At 35.8% G+C, this 24,993-nt stretch overlaps 1 protein-coding gene across 4 annotated transcripts in view; it reads left to right on the top strand.

Annotated features, from left to right (window-relative positions):
* The first annotated feature begins 1,325 nt into the window (after positions 1–1,325).
* Positions 1,326–24,993, top strand: part of LOC108358298 (fez family zinc finger protein 2-like) — a 131,634-nt gene continuing 107,966 nt past the window's right edge. For 2 of the 4 annotated variants that reach the window (XR_001846745.1, XM_017609541.1), the window contains exon 1: positions 1,326–1,450. Coding sequence is in view for 3 of the 4 variants with exons in the window: in XM_017609541.1 (XP_017465030.1) it covers positions 1,378–1,450 (73 nt within the window). In the remaining variant the exon portion in view is untranslated. Of the gene's footprint in view, positions 1,946–24,993 lie in introns of all 4 variants that reach the window. The other 2 variants (XM_017609540.1, XM_017609538.1) reach the window with 1 other exon arrangement.

The following is a 24,993-nucleotide window of genomic DNA, read 5'->3' as shown; positions in this document are numbered from 1 at the left end:
TTTACCGTACTTGCAGATCCCGGAGCGTCAGCAATAATAATAAGCATATCTATGTTAGAGTTGGTAGGTGAAGCAGAAGTAGCAGAGATCGTTGGTGTTGTTTTGGTTGTTGTGGTAGGAGGCAAGCTTTTTTCTGAGATGTTGCTATTTGCAATATTTTGATGTATGGCGGGAGCGCCGTTTGAAGTGTTTACTGGCGCTTCCGCTGGCTTATTGACAGGTATGTATTGGAGATTTTGGGCAGATTTTTTTGATGTATTTGCAGGAGATCCATTCGCGGTGTGAGCTGTGCCAGATACTTGCTGTGCCCATGTGGGTTGAGCCCCACACTCCTTGTGCATTTTGCACAGCCGTTTTTCTCGACTACATTTTGGATTTCCTTAATACCAAAATCAACGTTATTAATGTACATGACGCACTCATCGCATATGTAGCGAAGATTAGGAAATTCACCCAACTTCCCCAAAGTATATTGGTCTATTCCCGAACATTTTGATTGTGAGTGATGCATTTTGCTGCATACACCCGCACACCTTATTCCCGACTCGCCGCGGATTTGCGATTTGTACTTTTTGCAGTCCATGGCGACGATGAGAGCAATCTTTGCCTTACCTTTTTTGATATTTTTTCCAGTAAATTTACACTCTTCCACATTAGGCTTAGTATGCAGCTCTCAAGAAAACGGTCAAGAAAAAATTGCCATTATTTCGCGTGTGTGTCCAAGGAATTTTGACATTTTTGATACCTCACAGCCTGTTGCCTCACTCTTTCCTCAAGAAATAATGGAACGGGCATATATTTCTGTTGCAAGCCTGGGTTGCCTTGTGCTCTTTTTTCACAAAAAACTTTAGAAAACCGTAGTAGAAAGCGTAGTAAATTTCTTAAGAACTGCGTACTGCCTTAAGGAAATTTGACTCAAGAAAATTTCTTAGCCATTTCTTGTACGTCATTTTATATGGAGTTTTTGCTTTTCTTGAGAGCTGCATACAGGGCTTTAAAAAGAATACCGGATTGTGGTTTTTGTTACACAAAATACGGAGCGATAAGAAAACACGTCCACACACGTTGAAGACAGAATTTCGGAGTTTAGATCTTCGCCGCGGTACTATGAATTCGCTTTGTTTACAACAAACACATAATTTTGACATTCAGTAGTACCGCGGCTAAAACCTAAATTCGCCAGTAACATCACCTTGTATAAATTCGCCTTGCAGAAATTACTTTTTCGATACCAAGTACTTTTTTCTCGATACTTACTCGATACCGAACAAAAAGGTGTAAGGTAAAAAAATACTTGGTATCAGAAGAAAAGTATCGAGTATTTACTTGTATCGATTGAACCCGACTTTGAAATAGAAAAGGTTTTATTTACACAACATGAATAGCTGTTTAGATAACATAGAAGTTTGTATAAATGAAGTACCAAAGATTCGCAGGTGCTGTATCTGCGGTGAGCGAACCTCAACACAGTCGACTATAGAAAATACTAGCGTTGGATCACCTCCAATTTTATTGAAGGATGTGATATTTAAGTGCATCGAACCACCTGAATATTTTTGGAAAATGATTGCTGACGAGACTGCAAATAACTACATCTGTGCATTTTGTGAAGTGTCGCTTAGCGAGTTCTATGATGCCTTTTTGCAAGTCTCACTTAAACGAACTGAGTTTCTAAGGAGATTCCGGGAAAGGAGTGAAAGTCCCGTCGAATATTTTGTTGTTTTCAAATCTTCAAAAATGGACTCAAACTCGTACCGCAAATCTATTGACCATCAAAGTGCTGAAAACACTGAAATGTGCCACCCAATAGAAAACCATTTAAATGTTTATTTGGGTGATGAATATAAAACTCAAAATCTTTCCAATGATGAGTTTGTTGAAGTTTATCAACCGGAGGAAAGGTTAGAGGATGATTGGTCATCCGATTGCTCGAACGGCCTTCAGGGTAAGAAAAAAAGCATACCGCACACCATCTTCAAAAGAGGCACAACTCAATAATCAAATCTCAAAGGGGTTGGCTTTCCAAAACGGAACCAATCGAGATTTCAGCGAAAGTATATGGAATTTAGTCATGAAACTTGGTCAGGATGTTGGGGGAGGCTTTCTCTACATGAATGTATCACTCTCACAAAGTAGTTGCTAATAGTATTTAAGCAGTTAGTTGTTAAATAATCTTCACTACCACCCCCAACTTTTTGTACAAAATGCAACTTATCAATTGTATTTTGGTTGATATACAATATCTTCAATGTTCACGTGCGTATTTGATACTTTTAATATATATATATTCATCAATTAATTAACTAAAACGCGTTTATAAATCCGTTCACTCGTTTTTGCTCTTTTCACAAACAAACAGAAATAACAATGGCCGACAGTAACAGCAAATGTGTGCTGCTATACTTCTCGAAGCTATAAAATACAACTATAAACCATAACATTTTCGATTTTGATCCAAGGGCTTTTTATTATAAAATCGATACTTCGATAAATAATGAAAATTTTTAATAAAAAATCGCGCGATTTTTTATTACAAAATTTTCGCCTGCGGCGCTTTTTATTATAAAATCGATACCTCGATAAATAATGAAACTTTTAATAAAAAATCGCGCCATTTTTTATGAAAATTTTTCGACTGCGGCGCTTTTTATTATAAAATCGATACTGCGATAAATTATGAAAATTTTTAAAAAAAATTTCGCCTGCGGCGTATGTGCAATTTTCATTGTTTCCGTTCTGTTTTTTTTTGCATTTTTTAGTATGTATAGCAGCACCGGCATTTCAGTTCAGTTGGTGTACAAGGGAAAAAGTGTATTTCATACCCGATTTTAAAACACCTACCCCTTCAAGCCAAAACCAGAGTGGTGCCATTGTACAACATTATACTAAATCAAGGCAGCTTACCCCACACTTGGAATAATGATGACTGATAACTGATGTTATCCCAATTGCGAAATCTAATAAATGTACCACTTCCACCGCGGGTTATAGACCGATATCTCTGTTGCCATGTTTGAGCAAAGTATTAGAAAAACTTGTTGCGCTGTTTCTAATAATCTACTCGATTCACATCAAGTAGCATTTAGGAGGGAGAGGGAACAATGGACGCTCTGTTGATCTTTGAAAATTTTGTCTCTTCAGCCCTCGATACAAAAAACCACGTATCTGTTCTTAGCATTGACTTCGAAAAAGCCTATGATAGAATTGGACCGCACGTCGTCCTCCATTGTTGTTGTTGTTGTAACAGCATACAAACTCCCCAAAGACTTTTTGGGGAGTGTTGCTGGAGTGACAGTCCTTGGCCATATATAAATCTGGGTCGTTCCGGTTACGTAGACCCGACTGTCGTGGGAACGTCGTCCTCCGTCAACTTGCGTGTTGGAAAGTCGGAAAAATCTATAACTTTGAGATTTTTTAACCAATCGGCACTTCACAGTCAAAGTCAATAATAAGCACACTTACAAATTATTTAATGGGATCCCACAGGGGTCACCGTTATCAGTAGTCCTCTTTATCATTGCCTTTGATGAAATAAACAAAATTATACTGAAACATAAAAGAATCAATCATATTATCTATGCCGACGATTTACTGCTTTTTACTAAATGTAAAGATTTATCGGTGGTTCAAAGTGATCTCATTAATATTCTATCGGAGATAACAAACTGGGCTAAAGATTCGGGATCCAAAATTTCTTTCAATAAATGTAACAATTTTCACATATGCAAAAAAAAACTTTGTACACCTATGAATCTATATTTTAATTATGATAACATTACCCACTGCAATATCTTGAAAATCTTAGGTATTGTATTTGACTCTAAGCTCACCTATAAAGTTCATTGTTTGTATCTCAAAACAGCTATTGCTAAAAGGTTAGACATAATTAAATATGTGATCATAGAAGCATTGCCTCGTTCATCCAACAACGCTTGTCAATGCAACCAAAGCTCTCATATTATCATAAATCGATTATGGACTCCCGATATACGGACACTGTGCGAAAAGCAACATGAAAGCTATACTACCTGCTTCCCTCACAGCAGCCAGGAGATGCATACGGGCCTTCCCAACCGTATAGACCCTAACAGAAGCCGGTCTCCCCACTATCAAAGAAAGAACAACTCTAATCACGCTAAAGTTGATTCCGAAGCTCCGACAATGTAGGAATCCAGTACTACGAAACACGGGCAATGCAGTAATCAGAAAAAAGAAACCTCGTTCTCGACCATCAGCGATCGCCAGAAGTATAAATGCCGCAAGAGATATAGGAGTCCCTATTAAGATGGAAAAATTCGATCACAAACACCCTGAGCCATGGTTTCAACCACAAAAGCTGCTAATCCTCGACATGCATTCTAATAAGAAAAGCACTACTTCTCCAGTAGTTTACCGCCAAACCTTCGAACTGATTGCTACAAATACTTAAACGTCAAGGGTGGAAATTTCTTTATACAGATGGTACAAAATCCACTAATACCACAGCATTTGCGGTGGTAAATGCCAAACACGAAACCTTTTCAGTTGGACACCTGGTGTCATTCTGTTCCGTTTTTACTGCTGAAGCCAGAGCAGTTCTGAAAGCAGTACAATATGCACTTAGCCTTGGTGAAAAACACATTATATGCACCGACAGTTTGTCGTCTATCCGCAACGCTTTGGCGCTAGGAAACAATCTTATAACAATTATGTGGAATCCAAGTCACGTGGGGATACCAGGGAACGAAGCTGCCGACGAAAGAGTCAAACTAGCAGTCAACCAACCACTTACAACAATATCTGTCACGCTGAAACAAGACTTATATAAACTGGCTGAAAAACATATTTTCAAAACCAAGCTCGATGAATGGAAAACCCATCACATCTTTGGCAGTAGCACCCCCTCCGAGACCTTGAAAAGCTTTGACACAGAATCCATCAAGAAGATCAATGAATACCTTAGTTTAACGGAGCTTAAGAAGTTAATCTAGAATTAGCTAGCTCTAAGCTCAAAACATAAGATATTATAGTCTATACATGCGCACTAAATAATGTAAAGTTAAGTTATTTAATCAAACCCAATAACCAGAGAGCCGAAGGTGGAAACACTAGTGCTCCACCCCAGTGTAAAGCAGTGAATCGTCACTACTTTTCCAATATATAATAATAATAATAATGTAACAAAATCTCAAACCGATACGAATTTGCAGCTAATAGCTATTTACGTTGAACTGTTATATGACCGAATGAAGAAGAGGCCGCTGGTTAACCCAACGAGCAATTATCCACAATATTTTTGCGAAGAACTACTACAAGTTATGTGGAAAAATACCGTGGATGCCATAAGGTGTTTCGGCCCGATTTCTTTCGCAACACAGAAAGGAGAATTCTTATTAGTAAGGGTTACAATCAGCGTTGCCGCTTTGGTAATTTTTAACCACAGTTGGTAATTTTTTTCTTTATTTATCAAGTTTGGTAATTTGGTAATTTATTTTTCAATTTGGTAACTTTTTCGATTCCGTCTTACATGTCAAATTGGTCAATATTGGTTATGATTCCTCATTAGCAAGTGGACCGTGAGCGTCCAGGAAAGACCAGTTAATCCTGAAAATTTCGCAAGGCGAAAGGTATTCCAGTGTAGCTTGTCTACTAGAATGGTGTGTTCCTTAACAAACATAAAGTGGCTATTGCTAAGTATATGCACCGTGTCCTTTCTTGGAAGGTTTTGGGTGGTCCTACCTTTCCCTGTCAGTTCGTCAGCTTTTCAATTAACATAAATTTATTTTACGGTGTACCCGGCCACCATTTATGAATAGGTGCGTTCGTTTAAAATCTCCAGTAAAAACCAACCAACTGCCAAATTCCGGCGAAATGTCATCTGTTCTCTCACAAGAGAAAAATATCCCAAATAGTACGCGAACAGAAAATTTGCAGAAACTTGCAAGTTAGACGAACAGCTGATATAATTTTTGTTTACATTCAAAAGTGTAAAATTTAAAACGTACGAAAAGTCATCACAAAGTGTTATACTGACACAGTTTATTGATTAAACAAATAACTACTTATTTCTTACAAGTTTAATTAGTCGCATTTTGTAATTTTTAACTTCCAAATCATCAAATTCAATTTTGTGATTTGCGTAAATGCCAACCAGCTGTTTTTGATCAGCTGTTTTCCTGTTGGCAAATTGCTGTTGGCAAAAATTTTTCCAGCAGAAACCAGCAGCTTCCCCTCAAAATGAAATGTCACTTTGCTCTCTCAATTTCCCCTACTTTGCAAGTTTTTTGCGTACGCGAACGCAAAAACTTGTAAGTTTTGGTTAAACATGAACAATTAACAGCTACGCGAACGCAACTAATATATGTGAGTCGAAAGCTTTCCTTCAAGCGTTGAATTTTCGAAATATTAGCCCTGTTCGCGTACGCACTATCCAGTAAATCCAGTACTAATTTTACTGGTTTTTTACTGGATGTCGTTTTCGTACGCAAAAACTTGCAAGAAACTAGCAAAAGAGGGGAAATTGAGAGAGCAAAAATGACAGCTGAACTTGCAAGTTTTACTTGATTTTTACTGAATAAATTTTTACTAGCAACTATTTGCTAGTAAGAAAAACAGCTGATGGCAAGATGCTTATTGTAAATCACATTAAGAAAATAATTGTTTGGGGTGCTTTTAGAGTTGCAATTGACAAAATAAACCTAATTAAATACTAGTTTTCTAAGAAAATTTGATCGGAAAATAACAAATTAATCAGCTGTTCATAAAACTAGCAACTTCTTGCTGGTTTTGCGTTTTCGTACTTTCTTGCATATTTCACTCATTGGGAGTAAATATTGGCTTACTCTCCGAAATTTGGTTACTGGCAAGTTACTGGATATTTTTTGCTGGAGAATACGAAAACAACTATTTTCTTGTCACTTGTTTAAATACAGTGGTGGAAATAATTATTGCGGCACCATATTTTGACAAGATTTTAAATATTTATATATTTAATTTTGGTTATTTTTTATAAAAATATTGTTCTTTCTTTAAGAGAACTCAAGCAAATTCAAATTTCAAATTTTGTTCAACATTAAAAAAATTCAACAAACTTTAGTAAAAATTTGAGGGTAACGGAGCGCTGATTGCCTGCAAAGCTTGGTATCTTTGGATATATATGTATATGTATAGACATATCGAGCCCTAACTGCCAAAATAACGTAACCGACATTTTTTAAAAATTTTCTTTTTGATGCAGAAATGCATCTAGATGCTCTAGGAATATTTCTGCATCAATAAGAAGATTTTTAAAAAATGTCGCTTACGTTATTTTGGCGGTTAGGGCTCGATTTGTATGTTTGTACAGTTCTGTACATTAAATAAGTTTGGTAATTTTTTGTTGAATTTGGTAATTTTTTCCGGTGATTTTGGTAAAAATAAAAACATTTTGTGGCAGCACTGGTTACAATCCCTAAGGGCGGCCGAAGGCCGCCTACGCAGAAAGTAGTTAAGTGCAAAAATACCGTGGATGGCGTAAGAGGTTTCGGCCAAGGCCAAGGCGCATCAATTACAGGTGATAGCAATTGAAGCCATGCTTCTTCTTGTGAGCACGCTTGTGTCAAATTATCGCCTGATTTGCTTTGTTTACATATCCGCATATACATAAACATATACGTGAATATATGCCCTGAAAAAAAATGGTCCCGAAATCTTTAAGAGTATCGGAAATCTGTTACGATTCTTTTAGGAATCTTTAAAGAAAAACATAAGCCGTTGACAAGATCTATTTCTGCACGATTTCGTAAAGAAAATTCTTAAAAAAATTGTGAAACCTTTCAGAATTATGAAATCCTGGTAAGCAGGGTATAAATATACATACGAATATGAATAGATAATGATGTTGATGACACAAGGAGTTCATACCAACGGTAAATGTGGTTTCTGTACGATTGCTACAACCTGTAGTTATTGAATCATGGCCAAGGTAGTAGCAGCAGGGCTGCATTATTGATTTTTTTCTATTTCTGAACTGTCAAAACTGCTACATGCATGTACACACTCCCATACACATACATTAGCATCCTTTTTGCTTGCTTTTGATTGGTCGAACGGGCTTACATTTCATTCTATTTTGATATTCTGTGTTTCTCAAGCAACAACAAAGTACATGGAAGGGTTGCGTTTGCTCTACTGCTATTACCTGTTGTTTCGGCCTCCTTCGTTTGGCAACACAGAAAGGAGAATTCCACTTAGTAATCGTTATATTCCCTAAGCGCGGCCAAAGGCCGCCTACGCAGAAACCTCTTCGCAAAAATACTGTGGATAATTGGTCGTTGGGTTAACCACCCGCCTCTTCTTCATTCGGTCATTTAACAGTTTAACGTAAATAAATATTAGCTTCAAATTCGTATCGGTTTGTGTTTTTGTTACATATTAGGCGTGATTTTTTTTTACACGCATATGTATCTGCGCTTAAAAATTGTATGGAGCTCTAAGCGATAAACTTTATGTGCGCTTATAAATAATTGTCGATGATTGTTTTTTTGGGAAATCTTTAGCTATTTGTACAACGATTTAGGGGTAAGGGGCGGAGGGGGAGGGTCGTGGCTCCCCAAACCCGCCTTAAACGAAAGAGGACGGACGCCGAAAAGTCACCCCTCACCCCCTCCCGCCCCCAAAAGACCCTTTGGGAGCTGTTTGAAAACAGCGGAAACTTGGATTTTTTCCAAAACGATTATAACCCTCACTACTCCTTTCTCTGTTGCCCAAGAAGAGGGGCTGAACACATTTTGCAGATAGCACCTTTCTGCGTAGGCGGCTTTCGGCCGCACTTAGGTATCATAACCCTCAGGAAGTAGAATTCTTCTTTCTGTTGCCAAAGAAGGGGGGCTGAACACCTTTTGCAGAGAATACCTTTCTGCGTAGGAGGCCTTCGGCCGCCCTTAGGGATTATAACCCTCACTAAGTAGAATTCTCCTTTCTGTTTTGCTAAAGAAGACGGGCTGGACACGTTTTGCAGAGATATTTTTTTTTTAGACAGCTCAGCTCGCAAACTTACAAAAAATACCATATTTCCAACCGACATTATTAATAAATTAGTGCACAGATATAGTAAATTTTATTTTTGTAATAAAGCATGAACTGTTGTCTACAAGTGTGTGTAAAAGGTTTTTGATTCGATTCACGCGTTTGGGCAACCCAAAATCGTTGTACAAATTCATAAAGAGTACCCGTTTTTTTACCCGTTAAGTGTGTATATGCGTGTAAAAAATACACAACTATTGTTGAAATATTGTTTTTATAATCGCTAATATAAACTTTAATGATTAAATTATACATTTTAGTATAATTCCAAATGTTTCCTGCGTTTTGATACAAGTCAGTGCTCATTTCATTTGTTTAAACAAGCGAAAACGCTAGTGAAAATTGCGATTTATGGTAATTTTTCTAATAGGTCCCCAGGGACCTAGAGGGGGCCTAGGTAATGGGTGGTTGCATTTTTGTCAATGGCGGTTCATGCCCTCTCCAAAAAGGGGGGGCCACGCCCTTCCCCTTCCACCCACCACCCCCTTAAACCAACACCCTTATTGGAAAGTTTCCCCAGAATAATAATTTACATTATCTGAGCTCTAATTTAGGGAAATGTTTAGTTATTGACACACGATTTTGCGGGTGGGGAGAATTGGCGTGATCCCTAAACCTCCCCCATTCGAAAGGGTCAGTCCCCACTTTACGAATAACCGCAGCTCCTTCTTCGGGACCTCCCAAAGACCCCTAGGGAGCCGTTTGAAAATGGGGGAAAAGCGGCATTTACCGAGGCAAACTGAGCAGTTTGAAGTGGTATATAACCCGACAAACAGGAACAGTGGGAATTTTAAATAAAAGAAATTATCCCAAGTTGGTTATCAGACAATTTTGCATAAAAAAGTTACCTAAAAAAGTTATTTAAAAAAATTTCACTCAAAATGGTGGTATATTGCAAAAATATGCTACAGGTAAAAATGTTATAGTAATAGCAATATGATAGTATTTTAGCGTAGAACTTCTTTCTGCGTAGGCGGCTTTCGGGCGCACTTAGGGATTATAACCCTCCTTTCTGTGTTGCCAAAGGGGGCTGAACACCTTTCTGCGTAGGCGGCCTCCGGCCGCACTTGGGGATTATAACACTCACTAAGTAGAATTCCCCTTTCTGTGTTGCCAAAGAAGGGGGGCTGAACACCTTTTGCAGAGACCACCTTTCTGCGTAGGCGACCTTCGGCCTACTAAGTAGAATTCCCCTTTTTAAAGGAAAAGTTTATATTTTAAATGCTTGCTGGATTACATCTAATTTTGTCTCTCATCCTTGTATATTTTGGAGTTGGACCGCTGAACCCCTAATTTATTAATACTTTTCATTTCAAATATGGTATTTTTTCGCAAATTTCCGAGCTGAGCTGGGTATAACTATTGCGGCACTATTTCACAATATTTAATGGATTTTCCACTAAATTTACACGTTATTTATACTCAATATATGTGCAGTTAGAGTGAGCACGACCAAACAAATAAATACTTTTAGTATATTACAGCTTTTTTAAGAAAAATTCATTGTTGTTAAATTAAGCGAAGCGCACATTGGCGCGATTCTGTCGTTGCGAATCCGCAAGCCCAAAAATTACAACAATGCTACCCATACATTTTAATGCGCTAGCGCACACTTGCACGATTCCGTCGCTGCGAATTTTTCGAACATTCAATGTTCCTCTCTATTGACGCGTTCGAAACGCGGCTTGCAGCGTTTTGAAGGCGTCAAAGAAGAAGAAGAAAGGTGTCACAGCAATAAAGGCAAAGAAAAAAAAACGTGTAATGTACAAAAACTAATAAAAACGTTCGTAATAATAGTATTTTGTACGATTTGGGCACGCCGAGTGCGAAAATACACGAAATAAAGGGAAAATTGAGTGAATTGTACATCGGAAATCGACGCGAAAAAATCGCTCAAGTGTGCGCACGTTTGCGGATTCGAAGTTAACAGCCGAATTCGCAACGTATTCGCAACGATGGAATCGCGCTAATGTGCGCTTCGCTTTATTATGGGAATACATGCAGAATATTTGCTAATGACAGCAGGACCGTGTTGCCACCAAGCATGGAAACTTATGGGCTGTTTTTGCTTACGCGTAAAAGCACATTTAGCGCATTTAGCTCTAAATGCTACTCTAAATGTACATTTATCCATACAAAATTCGTCACCTAAATGCAACTAAATGCAACTCCATTTTTGCATTAAGAATCTAAATGCTAAAAGCAACCCTGTGATCTTCCAAAATTTCCACGATTCGAACATGGTTTAATGAGAAAAAGTGGCAACATTGCATTTTCGAGTATACAGTGGCTAGCTGCGTTTCAGTGATCGCCGATCGAGATTTCAATTATTATTTTACATTATTTGGATAAAGAAAAGTTAGGAAAATTCAATATCGATGTGATGCTGATAGAAATCTGGATCAATTTGTGATCAATTCTGTTTGTTTTGTTTCCTAATTAAGTGAAGAAATTTTAATTGACAGCACCGACAAATGAATAAAACAAAAACAAATGGTCGGTCATGGTTAAAACAATTCAAATTTTTGTATTGAAGTTTTGGTTTAAAATTTATTTTTTCCTTTTCAGTAGGGTTTTTGCACATTATGTTTTCCGTGAGAATTTATCGTAATAGATACGGATCTGAATAAGCGACTGGAACACGGCTGTTTGTCAAAAGCATACGATTTCGAACTCGCGTAAATGTACATTTGCTAAATGCGGTAGCATGAACGCTCTTCGAAAACATATGTACGAAAGTGCTAAATGTTGCATTTTAAATGCAGCAAAAACGCTGCATTAGACCAAAAGAAAAAACGTTTAAAAGGAAAATACGATACGGTTATTTTGTTCGGATTAAAAGAGTAAGGGCATTAGGGTGATAGAGAACACCTTTCTGCGTAAGCGGGCTTTGGTCGCGCTTAGGTATTTTAACCCTTACTTTGGAGAATTGGGGAATATGGCCTCAATCCCCGTGCTATTCATTTAAATCTGAACAAAACAATCTTATCGTATTTTCCTTTTAATCGTATTTTCTTTGTCCTTGCCTCAAGTGCTGTCGGCCAGCGACTTAGGAGCTTATTGCGGCTCTGTGCTCTGTTGACAGTTACGGTTGTATGGGCCGAGAGGGGGGCAGACTGTCGAAGGTAACTCCGAAGATTTTTGGGTTATGCACCGTCGGTATTGGTTCACCATCGACGTGAATACCCAGTTGCAGTCTGACCTCCTTCGTCCAGGTGGTGAATAAAGTTACCGAGGATTTCGTAGGGGAAATGGTTAGCCTCCTGGCAAGAAGCGAGAAAGCTTGGTGAGATACCCGTTTACTTTCGAGCTCAAGTCATCAATTCCTTTCTCAGACGCCATTATGGAGCAATCGTCAGCATAAGAGACAATGGTGACCCTTTCTGGAGGTTGAGAGAGCATTAATTAATAATAATTAAACAATAGCGGGAATATGACCCCATCCTGTGGTGTCTCCTGTTTAATTTTTCTCGGTTTGCTAGTTTTGTCTCTAAAGATTACTGCCGAATGTCGGCCACTCAGATAATTCGCCGACCACCGTTTAAGACCCTGCGGGAGAGAGGAGGCCTCCATGTCTTTTATTAGCGTGGAGTGACTTAACTGGTCTAGCGCTACTAGAAGGCTGATCCCACGGTAGTTGGCGCGAATGGCAGGTTCTCCTTGTGGATTGGGCAGTGCACACCTTAATTCCAGTTGTCGTGCATGGATTCATCTAACCATATTCTGCATAAGAGTTGATGCATGCACCTTATCAACTCCTCGCCACCGTACTTGAATAGCTCAGCTGGCGGCCTGTAGTAAAGAATCTTTATTGTAGGATCTTGCCGTTGTACAGGAGCAATAACTTTTGTAACACGTTCTTATAATTTGAAGATTCGATTTTTTAATAATCAAAAAGAAAATTTTTGAAAAGATACAAACACGATCATTTCATTTTACAATCCAAAAATAAGAGAACAAGTATTTTTAACAACAAAGTTCCAAGTGCACTACAATTACTCCCCTAAATGCAAGGGCGATGCTCCATGTGACTTGGATGGACGACAAATACATACCTGATTTAACTAAAAAATCGAATTCCTCTGCAATTTTATATTTGATTGGATCAAGCCGTCTAGGCTTAGAAAAAGTCATCATGATTCAATAATAGTTGCGATCCCGTACGAGTCCGGACTAGTCAGAAATAGTCAGAATCAGTCAGATTTTACTGGAAATCGATCCCGTACTCGGTTCTCAGACTATTGAGAGGACAAAAAAGAGAGTAAATACAGTTCTCTCGCTGTCAGAAGTTACCAGTTTTAGTCCGAGAATTTTTTGCTGGTAAATTCTAGTAAATGTGTCAAACGATCAGCTGTAGTGTTTGGCAACCAAATTGTAAACAAAAGAAAAGTGCACTCTGCTAATTCATGTTGAAAAGTATTTAATAACTTGTTTAAGTGGATTCTAATGAATTTGAAAGTATTTTTGGTTATTTACATGTGTGAGCTGAGTGTGTTTACATTCAAAATAAGCAAAAATTTGCAACCAAAATTTGGAGGTTATGTTGAAGTTGACAGAAGTTACCATTTTTTACTAGAAAACGATCCCGTACTTTTCAATGTTACTCTCTCGCTCTGAGCGAATTTTTATTTTTTGACAGTTTTACTAGTCCGAGTCAGAGGAATACGGGATTGCACCTAATAGAAAGGTTTTGTAATAAAACAGTCTTCTCGCTCCCACACATAAAATCGGCTCCTTTACTTGTGCAGAATGTTGCTTACTCTATAGTTTCTAGTGATATTAGTAGTAAAACCAAAACTTCTTCATACTAAATATTCGTTGGCATCACCTTCGTTTGCGTAAAAAAGTGTAGACTAGCGACCGTTTAGCTATAAAATAACCAAAAATGCCGACTGATAGAAATTTTTACGCTGATTTCAACGATACCAAATTTATTTGGCCCAGTTAAAAAATAAAGAAGATATAAGAGGTTTATTTGTATTTTTTATTACCACTAAATTGTTGAAACCCAAAAGTAGATCATGCAGCCGGGCTCCCATTTTCATTTACTTTTGCGTTTTCGTAAAAATCGTACGTTTTTATTTTTGGGTGCTCTTGAATTCGCAACTTTTTGTTATCGATAAGTTCCATTCCTCACTTTGTTTCTGGTATAGCGAAACAGCTGTTTTAGCTATTTCAACAAGTTTAAAATAAACAAAAATGCCTTTCATTTTTTCACTAGTGTGTTTTGAAGCAAAAAGATTAAAGAAAAAGACAGAATTTACTAAGGCAACCCTCAATTACATACCGGTTATTTGGCAAAGTTAATCGATTTATCGACTGAATCAAATCGCAAACAGCTGTTGTTTCGGCAATTTTGCTGCAGAAAAAATTTAGTTTTGGTCCGTAAATATTTAATTAAAAAATTAATTAAATCTAAGATTTATTTTTAACTACGGAAAAGAATTTCTTTTAGTAAATAAAAATTGTCCAAGCTTTTATAAATCGGTTATTTAAGCGTGCGACGTCATTTATTTTTAATTCCACTAAGGGTTTGTATAGTAACTTCTCCAGTAAAACATTGCAGCGAGAGCGTAAAAGCAAAATAAAGCGTAAAATTGAGAAGAAAAGAAAACTAGCAGAAAAAGTTACTGAACGCAAAACTAGTAAAAACTTGCAAGTGAATAGTTGCACCCTTTTGATATTCTGCTGTAAACATTTTACTATTTATAAATCAGTTTTAAACTCTTTGCTGTACACACAAGCACTTACACAGTCTACTACAGTGGTCGGCAAAAATAAAAGTGAGATTGTGTTGGTGAGCGCAGAGCGATTTGCGCCACAGTGGTGTAAAAGCGAAGCGTATGGAGTAAATGTAATCAGTCGTTTCTACCATTTTTTTATACTTTACTTAATTTTTATCGGAAAGATGGTTCATAGGAATTTGGTTAAGATCTGATTAGGTCAAGCATGGATCAGAAAGAAACTAACAGTCCTCCTTAATTTTTATATAATAAAAATTACTTGATATCATAAAATGATAGTTACTCTTGACTGTTTTTCTTTTAATATGCATTTCTATTCCTATTTTCTTATTTATATTTCATTCGAGCCCAGTAAAATTTGATAAATTTGGTAGGAAGTTTTAAAAAACTTGTTACAGCGATTTTTTGATGCAGTTTACTTCTATTTGACACGTAGATTATGGATCCACAGTGTCGCCCCTAAATTTCATTTGGCAACATTCCGCTATATTGAATTTTATAGCAAGCTTAGATATGTCTATTTCTGAAAGAAATTTTTGGTAAATGATATCAAATATCAACTCACCAGTCACGTTCCATAAAAGGCTTCTAATGAAAACATAGACTCAAAAACACTAGTTAGAATCCACGATTCGAACACAAAATACCAATTGACACAGGCCATTTATATCCGCGCTTTCATCCAAACATATTGAGAAAAATTTGCATTCATTAATTTTCTTTTTAATAACAGAGCCTATAGATGCACCAATTAAATCTATTCGGCGAGCTATGGTTCTAGGAGACAAAGGGTTCCGTTCAATAACTGTGCCCAATTGGCTACTAAGTTTTTGTAAAACATCCAAAAAAGTTTCTTTAATAAATATGCCATCTGAAAAAGATCCTCCTTTTTCACAATATTCAAACTAATTAAGTTGGAAAACGTCATTTTTAAAGCATTTTGCGCACTCCTAATATACTTATCTTCTTCTAAACTCTGATTTTCCTCTTGTACCTGACAAATCCATTCATTCAACTCTTGAACAAACCCATTTTTTTTTCTATGAAAAGATCATCCCTTTCTACACCTTGAAATTTGTCAAAATCTTTATGGAAATTATTATAATGTCTTTTGGCATTATATCTCCGCTCTCCTTTAATGGTGAAGTGACACAAGAGGCCTATTTTCTTATTTATATTTCATTCGAGCCCAGTAAAATTTGATAAATTTGGTAGGAAGTTTTAAAAAACTTGTTACAGCGATTTTTTGATGCAGTTTACTTCTATTTGACACGTAGATTATGGATCCACAGTGTCGCCCCTAAATTTCATTTGGCAACATTCCGCTATATTGAATTTTATAGCAAGCTTAGATATGTCTATTTCTGAAAGAAATTTTTGGTAAATGATATCAAATATCAACTCACCAGTCACGTTCCATAAAAGGCTTCTAATGAAAACATAGACTCAAAAACACTAGTTAGAATCCACGATTCGAACACAAAATACCAATTGACACAGGCCATTTATATCCGCGCTTTCATCCAAACATATTGAGAAAAATTTGCATTCATTAATTTTCTTTTTAATAACAGAGCCTATAGATGCACCAATTAAATCTATTCGGCGAGCTATGGTTCTAGGAGACAAAGGGTTCCGTTCAATAACTGTGCCCAATTGGCTACTAAGTTTTTGTAAAACATCCAAAAAAGTTTCTTTAATAAATATGCCATCTGAAAAAGATCCTCCTTTTTCACAATATTCAAACTAATTAAGTTGGAAAACGTCATTTTTAAAGCATTTTGCGCACTCCTAATATACTTATCTTCTTCTAAACTCTGATTTTCCTCTTGTACCTGACAAATCCATTCATTCAACTCTTGAACAAACCCATTTTTTTTTCTATGAAAAGATCATCCCTTTCTACACCTTGAAATTTGTCAAAATCTTTATGGAAATTATTATAATGTCTTTTGGCATTATATCTCCGCTCTCCTTTAATGGTGAAGTGACACAAGAGGCATTGCATTTCACCAAAAGCATTTGAAATCATAAAGTATTTTTTAAAGGTAATTTTTAATCGTACATACATATGTAAGCAACCACTGTCGCCTAAGAAAATAACCAACGTAGCCCCGCCTATGTTGCTTCGTTGCTGTCTGAACAACGACTGATTTGAAGAGCGTAAGAATGCGTTGATGAGCGTACTGCTCACGTGAGTCAGCTTTGCCGACCATTGGTCTACTACATCATTAATAAAGGGTGAACACACCAAAACTGCGACACTTTGGGAAGCTTATAACTTACCCAAAAAGATGTCTATATTTTGAAATTCAAATACTATAAGCTGACCATGACCTTAGATAGACGTAGAAAAAATTTCATTCGAATTTGATTCCTAGTTGAGTTAAAAATGGCGACCGAGTTAGAAACGAGACAAACCATTTTGCACGAGTTTATAAATTATCTGGCCTTAAGTACACGTAAAATTGCTAAAAATTAAAGATTGCACTATTCGACAGTTTGCAGGGTTTTAATCGGTACAAATAAGGCCTGGCAGTTACGAGAAAAGAAGGGAGCGGGGGTGAGCATGGTCAAAGTGATAAAAACAGTGCTCGGAAGGTCCTCAGTGCGTTTTCTCGAGATCCGAAGATTTTGTCGCGTTATGTTGCAAAATCCGTACGGAGATCGCAGTTTTTCGTACAAAAGTAAAGCGGAAAGCTTCATTGAGATGTTCTGCAGCTCAAACAGCGCCAGACCGAGGCGCAAAGTAGAATGTTACAACGGAATCCCGCATTCGGAAGTTGTATGAATTCTAAATTAAAAAATAAAATGGACTACGAAACCTACTGCTTTAAAAATTCAAAATATATTGCAGGTCAAGATTTTTATACTGCTGCAAGTCGTCAAGATGCCCCTGAAAGTTGTAAGCTGAAAATGAAGTCCAAATTTCCAAAAAATCTCATGGTTTGGCAAGCTATTTGTTCCTGTGGCCATAAGAGCAGCCCTTTTTCCCATCCGGGACAATGGATGATCAAGTTTATCGGGATGAGTGCCTCAAAAGGCGTCTTCTGTCATTTATCAACAGATAAGGAGTAGGCCACTGTTCCAGGCGGACATGGCAAGCTGCCACTATGCCAAGGACACATTGCCGTGGTATAATGCAAATAAAATCAATTTTGTACTTCACGACTGCAATCTATCCAATAGCCCAGAGCTACGCCCTATTGGGGAATATTGGTCAATTGTCAAAGGAATCTTGAAGAAAACAGGTGAAACAGTGAAAAATATTGATAAGTGCAAAACAAAGTAGTTGTGCGCATCGCGTAAAGTCGATGATGCAGTCGTGCAGAACATGGCGCGTGTGCGATGAAAATACCGTTCACTTGCATATGGAGCAAATAATAACTAATATTTTAACATTTTAATAACATCTAAACTTCCAAGTTAAAAAATACAAAAAAAATAATTTCAAAGCCTTCTAGTTTGTTTCTGGTAGCAATTTCTAAGTGTCGCAGTTTTGGCGTGTTCACCCTTTATTTTGATTTCCACTCATTTTACTTTTGTTTGTGCTAAACCAATTCAACAAATGGCGGATTTTGACATTTACGGGTCTATTCTGCACGTTACCGAAGATTTTGTAACCGGAAAATTGTATTACCAATAAATGTTACCAGTTCTTGTCATCGCGATTCTAGGTACGTTGGTAATGCAGTTAAAATATTCAGCAATTCAGCTNTCACTTGCATATGGAGCAAATAATAACTAATATTTTAACATTTTAATAACATCTAAACTTCCAAGTTAAAAAATACAAAAAAAATAATTTCAAAGCCTTCTAGTTTGTTTCTGGTAGCAATTTCTAAGTGTCGCAGTTTTGGCGTGTTCACCCTTTATTTTGATTTCCACTCATTTTACTTTTGTTTGTGCTAAACCAATTCAACAAATGGCGGATTTTGACATTTACGGGTCTATTCTGCACGTTACCGAAGATTTTGTAACCGGAAAATTGTATTACCAATAAATGTTACCAGTTCTTGTCATCGCGATTCTAGGTACGTTGGTAATGCAGTTAAAATATTCAGCAATTCAGCTATGAAGGATTGTGCAAATCCTGGCATTGCATACTTCACGGGGCAATAATTTGTTACCAGCTTATGAGATGGTAACAAAATTTACCGGTTACAAGAGTACACAGAATGCGAAAAGGGTTTAAAAATTGACAGGAACTTTATTTAGCGGTTACAAACTTATTATTACCAGCGTAGAATATACCTGTTATTCTTCTTCTGCTAGCTAATTTCTGCTAGTAAAAATTTCACTAGCAAGAATTTGCAGCTCTCCCGTGTTGTTACGCTCTCGATTCAGTGCTCTCTTGCACATTTTTTGGGTTATCATACACTTTTCCAGTAAACATTTGCAGGTTCCAGTAAAAATTAATACTGACTATTGGTTACTATACAAACCTTAAGTCTAAAGTTTCCGATTTGAAACCGCAAAAATTTTGCGATATACGATTGTGAGAGCGCGCAATTATGCGATTTGAAAACTAAAACGCAACATTTTTGCGAATTCGGAAACGGGAGCCCGGCTGATGATAAAATATGTAATATCGATTTAAACATAATAACTTGTACTTTCTAAATAATATAAATTTCTTTACTATTAATTATGCAGTTTATTTTTCAAAAAAAGGTTATTTCATGAAAAAATAACATTTGTTCGTTTTTTAGTGGTTTTGGTTTAAAAATATAAAAAGCTATAAATTATGTACATCAGCTGAAGAACAAATTAATTATCTTTATGGTCGTCATTAGTCATTTTCGTCATTTTTTAATCGGTTATATAGTTCATAAGATATATATATTTAAAATATCTAAAAACTGAACTTTAACCTTCTAGAACGGCTTCATTTTGTACTTGCGCCAAATAATTTTGGCATGGTTGAAATGAGCATAAAAAGTTCTATTGATTGTATTGTTTAGTATTTCCATTAAAACACCAAATATATTGCAAATTCGCATAGAATTAATAATACACATTTTACTTCTAATTGTATACTTTGCGTACTTTTTATAGTACTATTCTACTACCGTTTTCGCAAAAGGCGATCACGTTCTTCCCCTTTCTCCTACTTCCAAATTACAAATCTAGTCAAGTTTAACTGTCACAAATTACACAACCTTGTATTATTGAATCATGGTTAGTGATAATATGATGAACGGTTGAATGTTCAACCTTTTTATTATAATCAGGTTCAAAAATTAATGACGGAAATTCTTTAAGAAGCTGAGTATATTTATTATCCATACTTCCAAAATACAAATCTAGATAAAGGAGTGTCAAGTTTTAGCTGTCACAAATTACACAACCTTGTATTATTGAATCATGGTTAGTGATAATATGATGAACGGTTGAATGTTCAACCTTTTTATTATAATCAGGTTCAAAGATTAATGACGGGAATTCTTTAAGAAGCTGAGTATATTTATTATCCATTGAAAATACCTTTGGCAAAGAAACGTCACAAAAATAGGATATTGCGTTAACCGATAAAGACGTCAAAGGATCTATTAAACGTTTATACTTTATATCTACCAGTAATCCATATTTGTCCAAGAAATCAGCTCCAATAATAGGCTTAGATATGTCAGCTATAATAAAGATGAAAGAAAATTCCCGTCTTAATCCTAAATTAACATTTAACAATTTTTTTCCGTATGTTGAAATAGTACTACCATTAGCGGCCGTTAAACAAATGTCTGAAGAACGTTCATGCATTTTAAATTTTGAAGAAGGTAAGACCGAAATTTCTCGCCCACTGTCTATTAAAAAAATAGGTTTGTTATCTCTGTCTAATACAAATAAGCGACGTGCCGAAAAACGTGAATTGCTATTGTTAGTCGCCGCAACAACAGCACCACTTAGTTTGTTGTATTCGAATCATTTAAGGCAAAGGAACAAGGTTGCTCACATTTCCTTGCTCTACTACCGAATCTATAATGATAACGACAAAGCCAGTTATGTGATGAAGATCTACCACATCACTGAGAATTTCTTCTTCCCTNCATAGAATTAATAATACACATTTTACTTCTAATTGTATACTTTGCGTACTTTTTATAGTACTATTCTACTACCGTTTTCGCAAAAGGCGATCACGTTCTTCCCCTTTCTCCTACTTCCAAATTACAAATCTAGTCAAGTTTAACTGTCACAAATTACACAACCTTGTATTATTGAATCATGGTTAGTGATAATATGATGAACGGTTGAATGTTCAACCTTTTTATTATAATCAGGTTCAAAAATTAATGACGGAAATTCTTTAAGAAGCTGAGTATATTTATTATCCANTTGGCATGGTTGAAATGAGCATAAAAAGTTCTATTGATTGTATTGTTTAGTATTTCCATTAAAACACCAAATATATTGCAAATTCGCATAGAATTAATAATACACATTTTACTTCTAATTGTATACTTTGCGTACTTTTTATAGTACTATTCTACTACCGTTTTCGCAAAAGGCGATCACGTTCTTCCCCTTTCTCCTACTTCCAAATTACAAATCTAGTCAAGTTTAACTGTCACAAATTACACAACCTTGTATTATTGAATCATGGTTAGTGATAATATGATGAACGGTTGAATGTTCAACCTTTTTATTATAATCAGGTTCAAAGATTAATGACGGGAATTCTTTAAGAAGCTGAGTATATTTATTATCCATTGAAAATACCTTTGGCAAAGAAACGTCACAAAAATAGGATATTGCGTTAACCGATAAAGACGTCAAAGGATCTATTAAACGTTTATACTTTATATCTACCAGTAATCCATATTTGTCCAAGAAATCAGCTCCAATAATAGGCTTAGATATGTCAGCTATAATAAAGATGAAAGAAAATTCCCGTCTTAATCCTAAATTAACATTTAACAATTTTTTTCCGTATGTTGAAATAGTACTACCATTAGCGGCCGTTAAACAAATGTCTGAAGAACGTTCATGCATTTTAAATTTTGAAGAAGGTAAGACCGAAATTTCTCGCCCACTGTCTATTAAAAAAATAGGTTTGTTATCTCTGTCTAATACAAATAAGCGACGTGCCGAAAAACGTGAATTGCTATTGTTAGTCGCCGCAACAACAGCACCACTTAGTTTGTTGTATTCGAATCATTTAAGGCAAAGGAACAAGGTTGCTCACATTTCCTTGCTCTACTACCGAATCTATAATGATAACGACAAAGCCAGTTATGTGATGAAGATCTACCACATCACTGAGAATTTCTTCTTCCCTTATAATATCTATTCCTGGAACGCGATTCCCTTTTACTCATTTCATTTTTAATTTCAGTAACGTCTAAATGTAAGCGATTGAAGCTTTCACATATTTGTGAAGTTACCTTAACTAAATTTTCTACTAATTTTTCAAATCCACTGTTTACAGAAATATTTGCATCTTTTCTAAAAGCAAAAACTTCAGTCGAATTTGTAATTTCCCATATACTATCAGCAAGACGTAAAAGATCGTTAACGTTGTTTAAATTAGCACTTGTTAATTCTATATACAAACTATTAGGAAGTTTTTTCAGCCATAAATTTTTAAGAAAGGTCGAATCTATTTCCCAGCTAACTGGTTGAGCGATCTATAATATTATGAAGGTCTGCGATCTGCCATTTCAGTGTAAGTTAATATTTTATCAAGTTTACGCTGTTCACTCAAAAAGTGACGCTCAATTAAAACCCTTTTAAAGTTGTTATATACTTCTGTTTGTGGTGGATTTTGAATCACATCCAACACATTGGCTATAACTTCCTGCGGAAGAGCAGTTATAACAAATTCATATTTCGTTGAATCTCTAGTAATTCCCTTAGTCGCAAATTGCATTTCTGCATGCACGAACCAAGCGTCTGGACAAGTTGTCCAGAATTGCGGTAATTTAACAGAAGTGGCGCAAATCTCATTTGAATTATCATATGGATTTCTAATATTCATTGAAGTAGATGCATCTGCATCATCTATATCTATTAGAGCTCTATTATGAGAATCTCCTGCACCTCTTTCACCCGGAGAATGGAACATTTTGGAGAAAGTTTACACGAATAAACAATAAATAAATAAAATGTATATACATATATATATATATATATATATTGCAAAATTTAGACAAATAATTTAGATAACTTAAGTAGTTATAGATAGTAATAATTATTCACTCAGATGCAATTAAAAATTAAGTCTAACATGCCTCTCCCATCGCTATCGCTGTCCTTTACACAAGGCAGATGACGAGGTTGCCCATATATTTTGATTTCGATTTAAAATGAAATGGACAGGGTGCCATTACAAGTATACTATAAAAACCGCGAGTGTCAGAATTTAATAAAAGGAGTCATGCCACTTGGCTCTTCATAACTTCTTTTATATTGCAAGCACATACTTGTACAGTTCGGTTCTCCTCTTCAAATACTACCAGTTCATTATAAACTCAAACATGAACAATAAACGCACCAAATTTTTCAACGTAAAAATAAATAAAACAAAAAAACTTTAATATACCGCGCTTTTATAAATGGACAAAAAGTAGAAAATAATATATCTCAGTCCAATGGAATTTGTTTTGAAAACTTTTGATTTTGAAATTTTAGCAAAAGTTATTATAAACAATTTATGAGTTTGAAAACGAAAAACGTGCAGCGCATGTGTATACGAACACGCGATGCTACCCCGAGGGTACTGCGCAGTCGGCGTCGCCCAGGCCTGGATATAACCCTTATTAAGTAGAATTTTCCTTTCTGTGTTGCCGGGAAGAGGGGTGGAAGCTATACAAAGCATTTATAAAGTATGTATATTAAATTAAAGAGAATTAAATTTTTTATCAAATCAGATGAAAAGTTTTCAAAACCCATGCATTAGTTTTTTACAATATGACGATATTTTTATTCATATACACAAGTAGTTAAATACATTGGAGCAAAGTTGCCAATTACTTCGAAATGTACATGTCAAAAAAGTAAATTTGGATGTTTGCGCTTTTCTGTCTGCTGAGATTAATCACTGAGGGCCGTTTGCACCATGTCTAGTTAATTCTAACTCCCAGTTAAACCTCTTTATCAACGTTATCGACACCCATCATATAACATGTGATCGATAAAGCAGTTAACGTGCTTAACTGAAGGATGTACCTCCAGTTAGCGTTAACTAGACATGGTGCAAACGGCCCTAAGGGAAATAATGCATATGAAAAAAAACGAACTAATGCATATATGCATAGTTTCGGTTGAAACCCGAAATAAATCATGCACCTGCGTTCAACTAATTAGAAACAAAATTCAAAATGATATTGTTTGCAAATTATGTTTATTTTTATTATTTTTATTTAAAATATAATTCAATCTGTAACAGAAACCAAATAATAATATTTCACGGCTTGCAGAAATTGCAAAAAAAAAATTAATTAAACTTCAAAAAGTTGTCATGAAAATTTCCAAATTTTTAATCAAAATATTAAGAAAATTTTCGGGTATGCAGTTCTGTAGCCCATTTAATTGTAGCCTAAGAAAGTGCATGTCTCCAGTTGTTCAAAATTACCGTTGATTTTTTTTTTTTGGGGGGTGTTGCGGATTTTTTTTTCATATAAAAAAATTTTGATCACGTGTTATATGGAAGAAAATGCGCAACACCCTCCACAAAAAAATTTAAAAAAATCAACGACTTGAGACTTGCACTATCTTAGACTACAATTGAATGAGCTACAGAACTGCATACCCGAAAATTTCCTAAATATTCTGATTAAAAATTTGGAAATTATGTATAGTAAGGGTGCTCATATACACGCGCAAGTTTCATATTTGGGCAATTGGGCAACTTTGCGCCATGTGTTTCATGAGGACAATTTTATATTTTATGCAATTTCTGACATTTAATTATTTCACTTTACTTAATTTATAAAGTTGAACAATTGAAACTCAAATTTGAGCTAATATTTATGTTTTACCGCAGTTATTTCGAAAAAGCGTTGAGCACAAACCAAAATGAATGTAAACAAAATAGCTGATTGAGGATTGCACAGCACAATGCGCAAAGTTGCGCTACAAAATTTCCGCGCAAAGGTTTCCTTTTTGTGCAAATGGCTTTCCATACAAATTTTGACATTTCATTTGCGAGGGTTTAAAATTGCACAGTTTGCCCAGTTTGCGAGAGTTTTGCGCTGTTAAATGAGCT

The sequence above is a fragment of the Rhagoletis zephyria genome, unplaced genomic scaffold (genome assembly GCF_001687245.7).
Source record: "Rhagoletis zephyria isolate East Lansing unplaced genomic scaffold, Rhagoletis_zephyria_1.1 Rzeph_scaffold_00233, whole genome shotgun sequence".
Lineage (NCBI taxonomy): Eukaryota > Metazoa > Arthropoda > Insecta > Diptera > Tephritidae > Rhagoletis > Rhagoletis zephyria.
The sequence above is the reverse complement of the archived record's forward strand: the minus strand, read 5'-3'. Positions and strand labels throughout refer to the sequence as shown.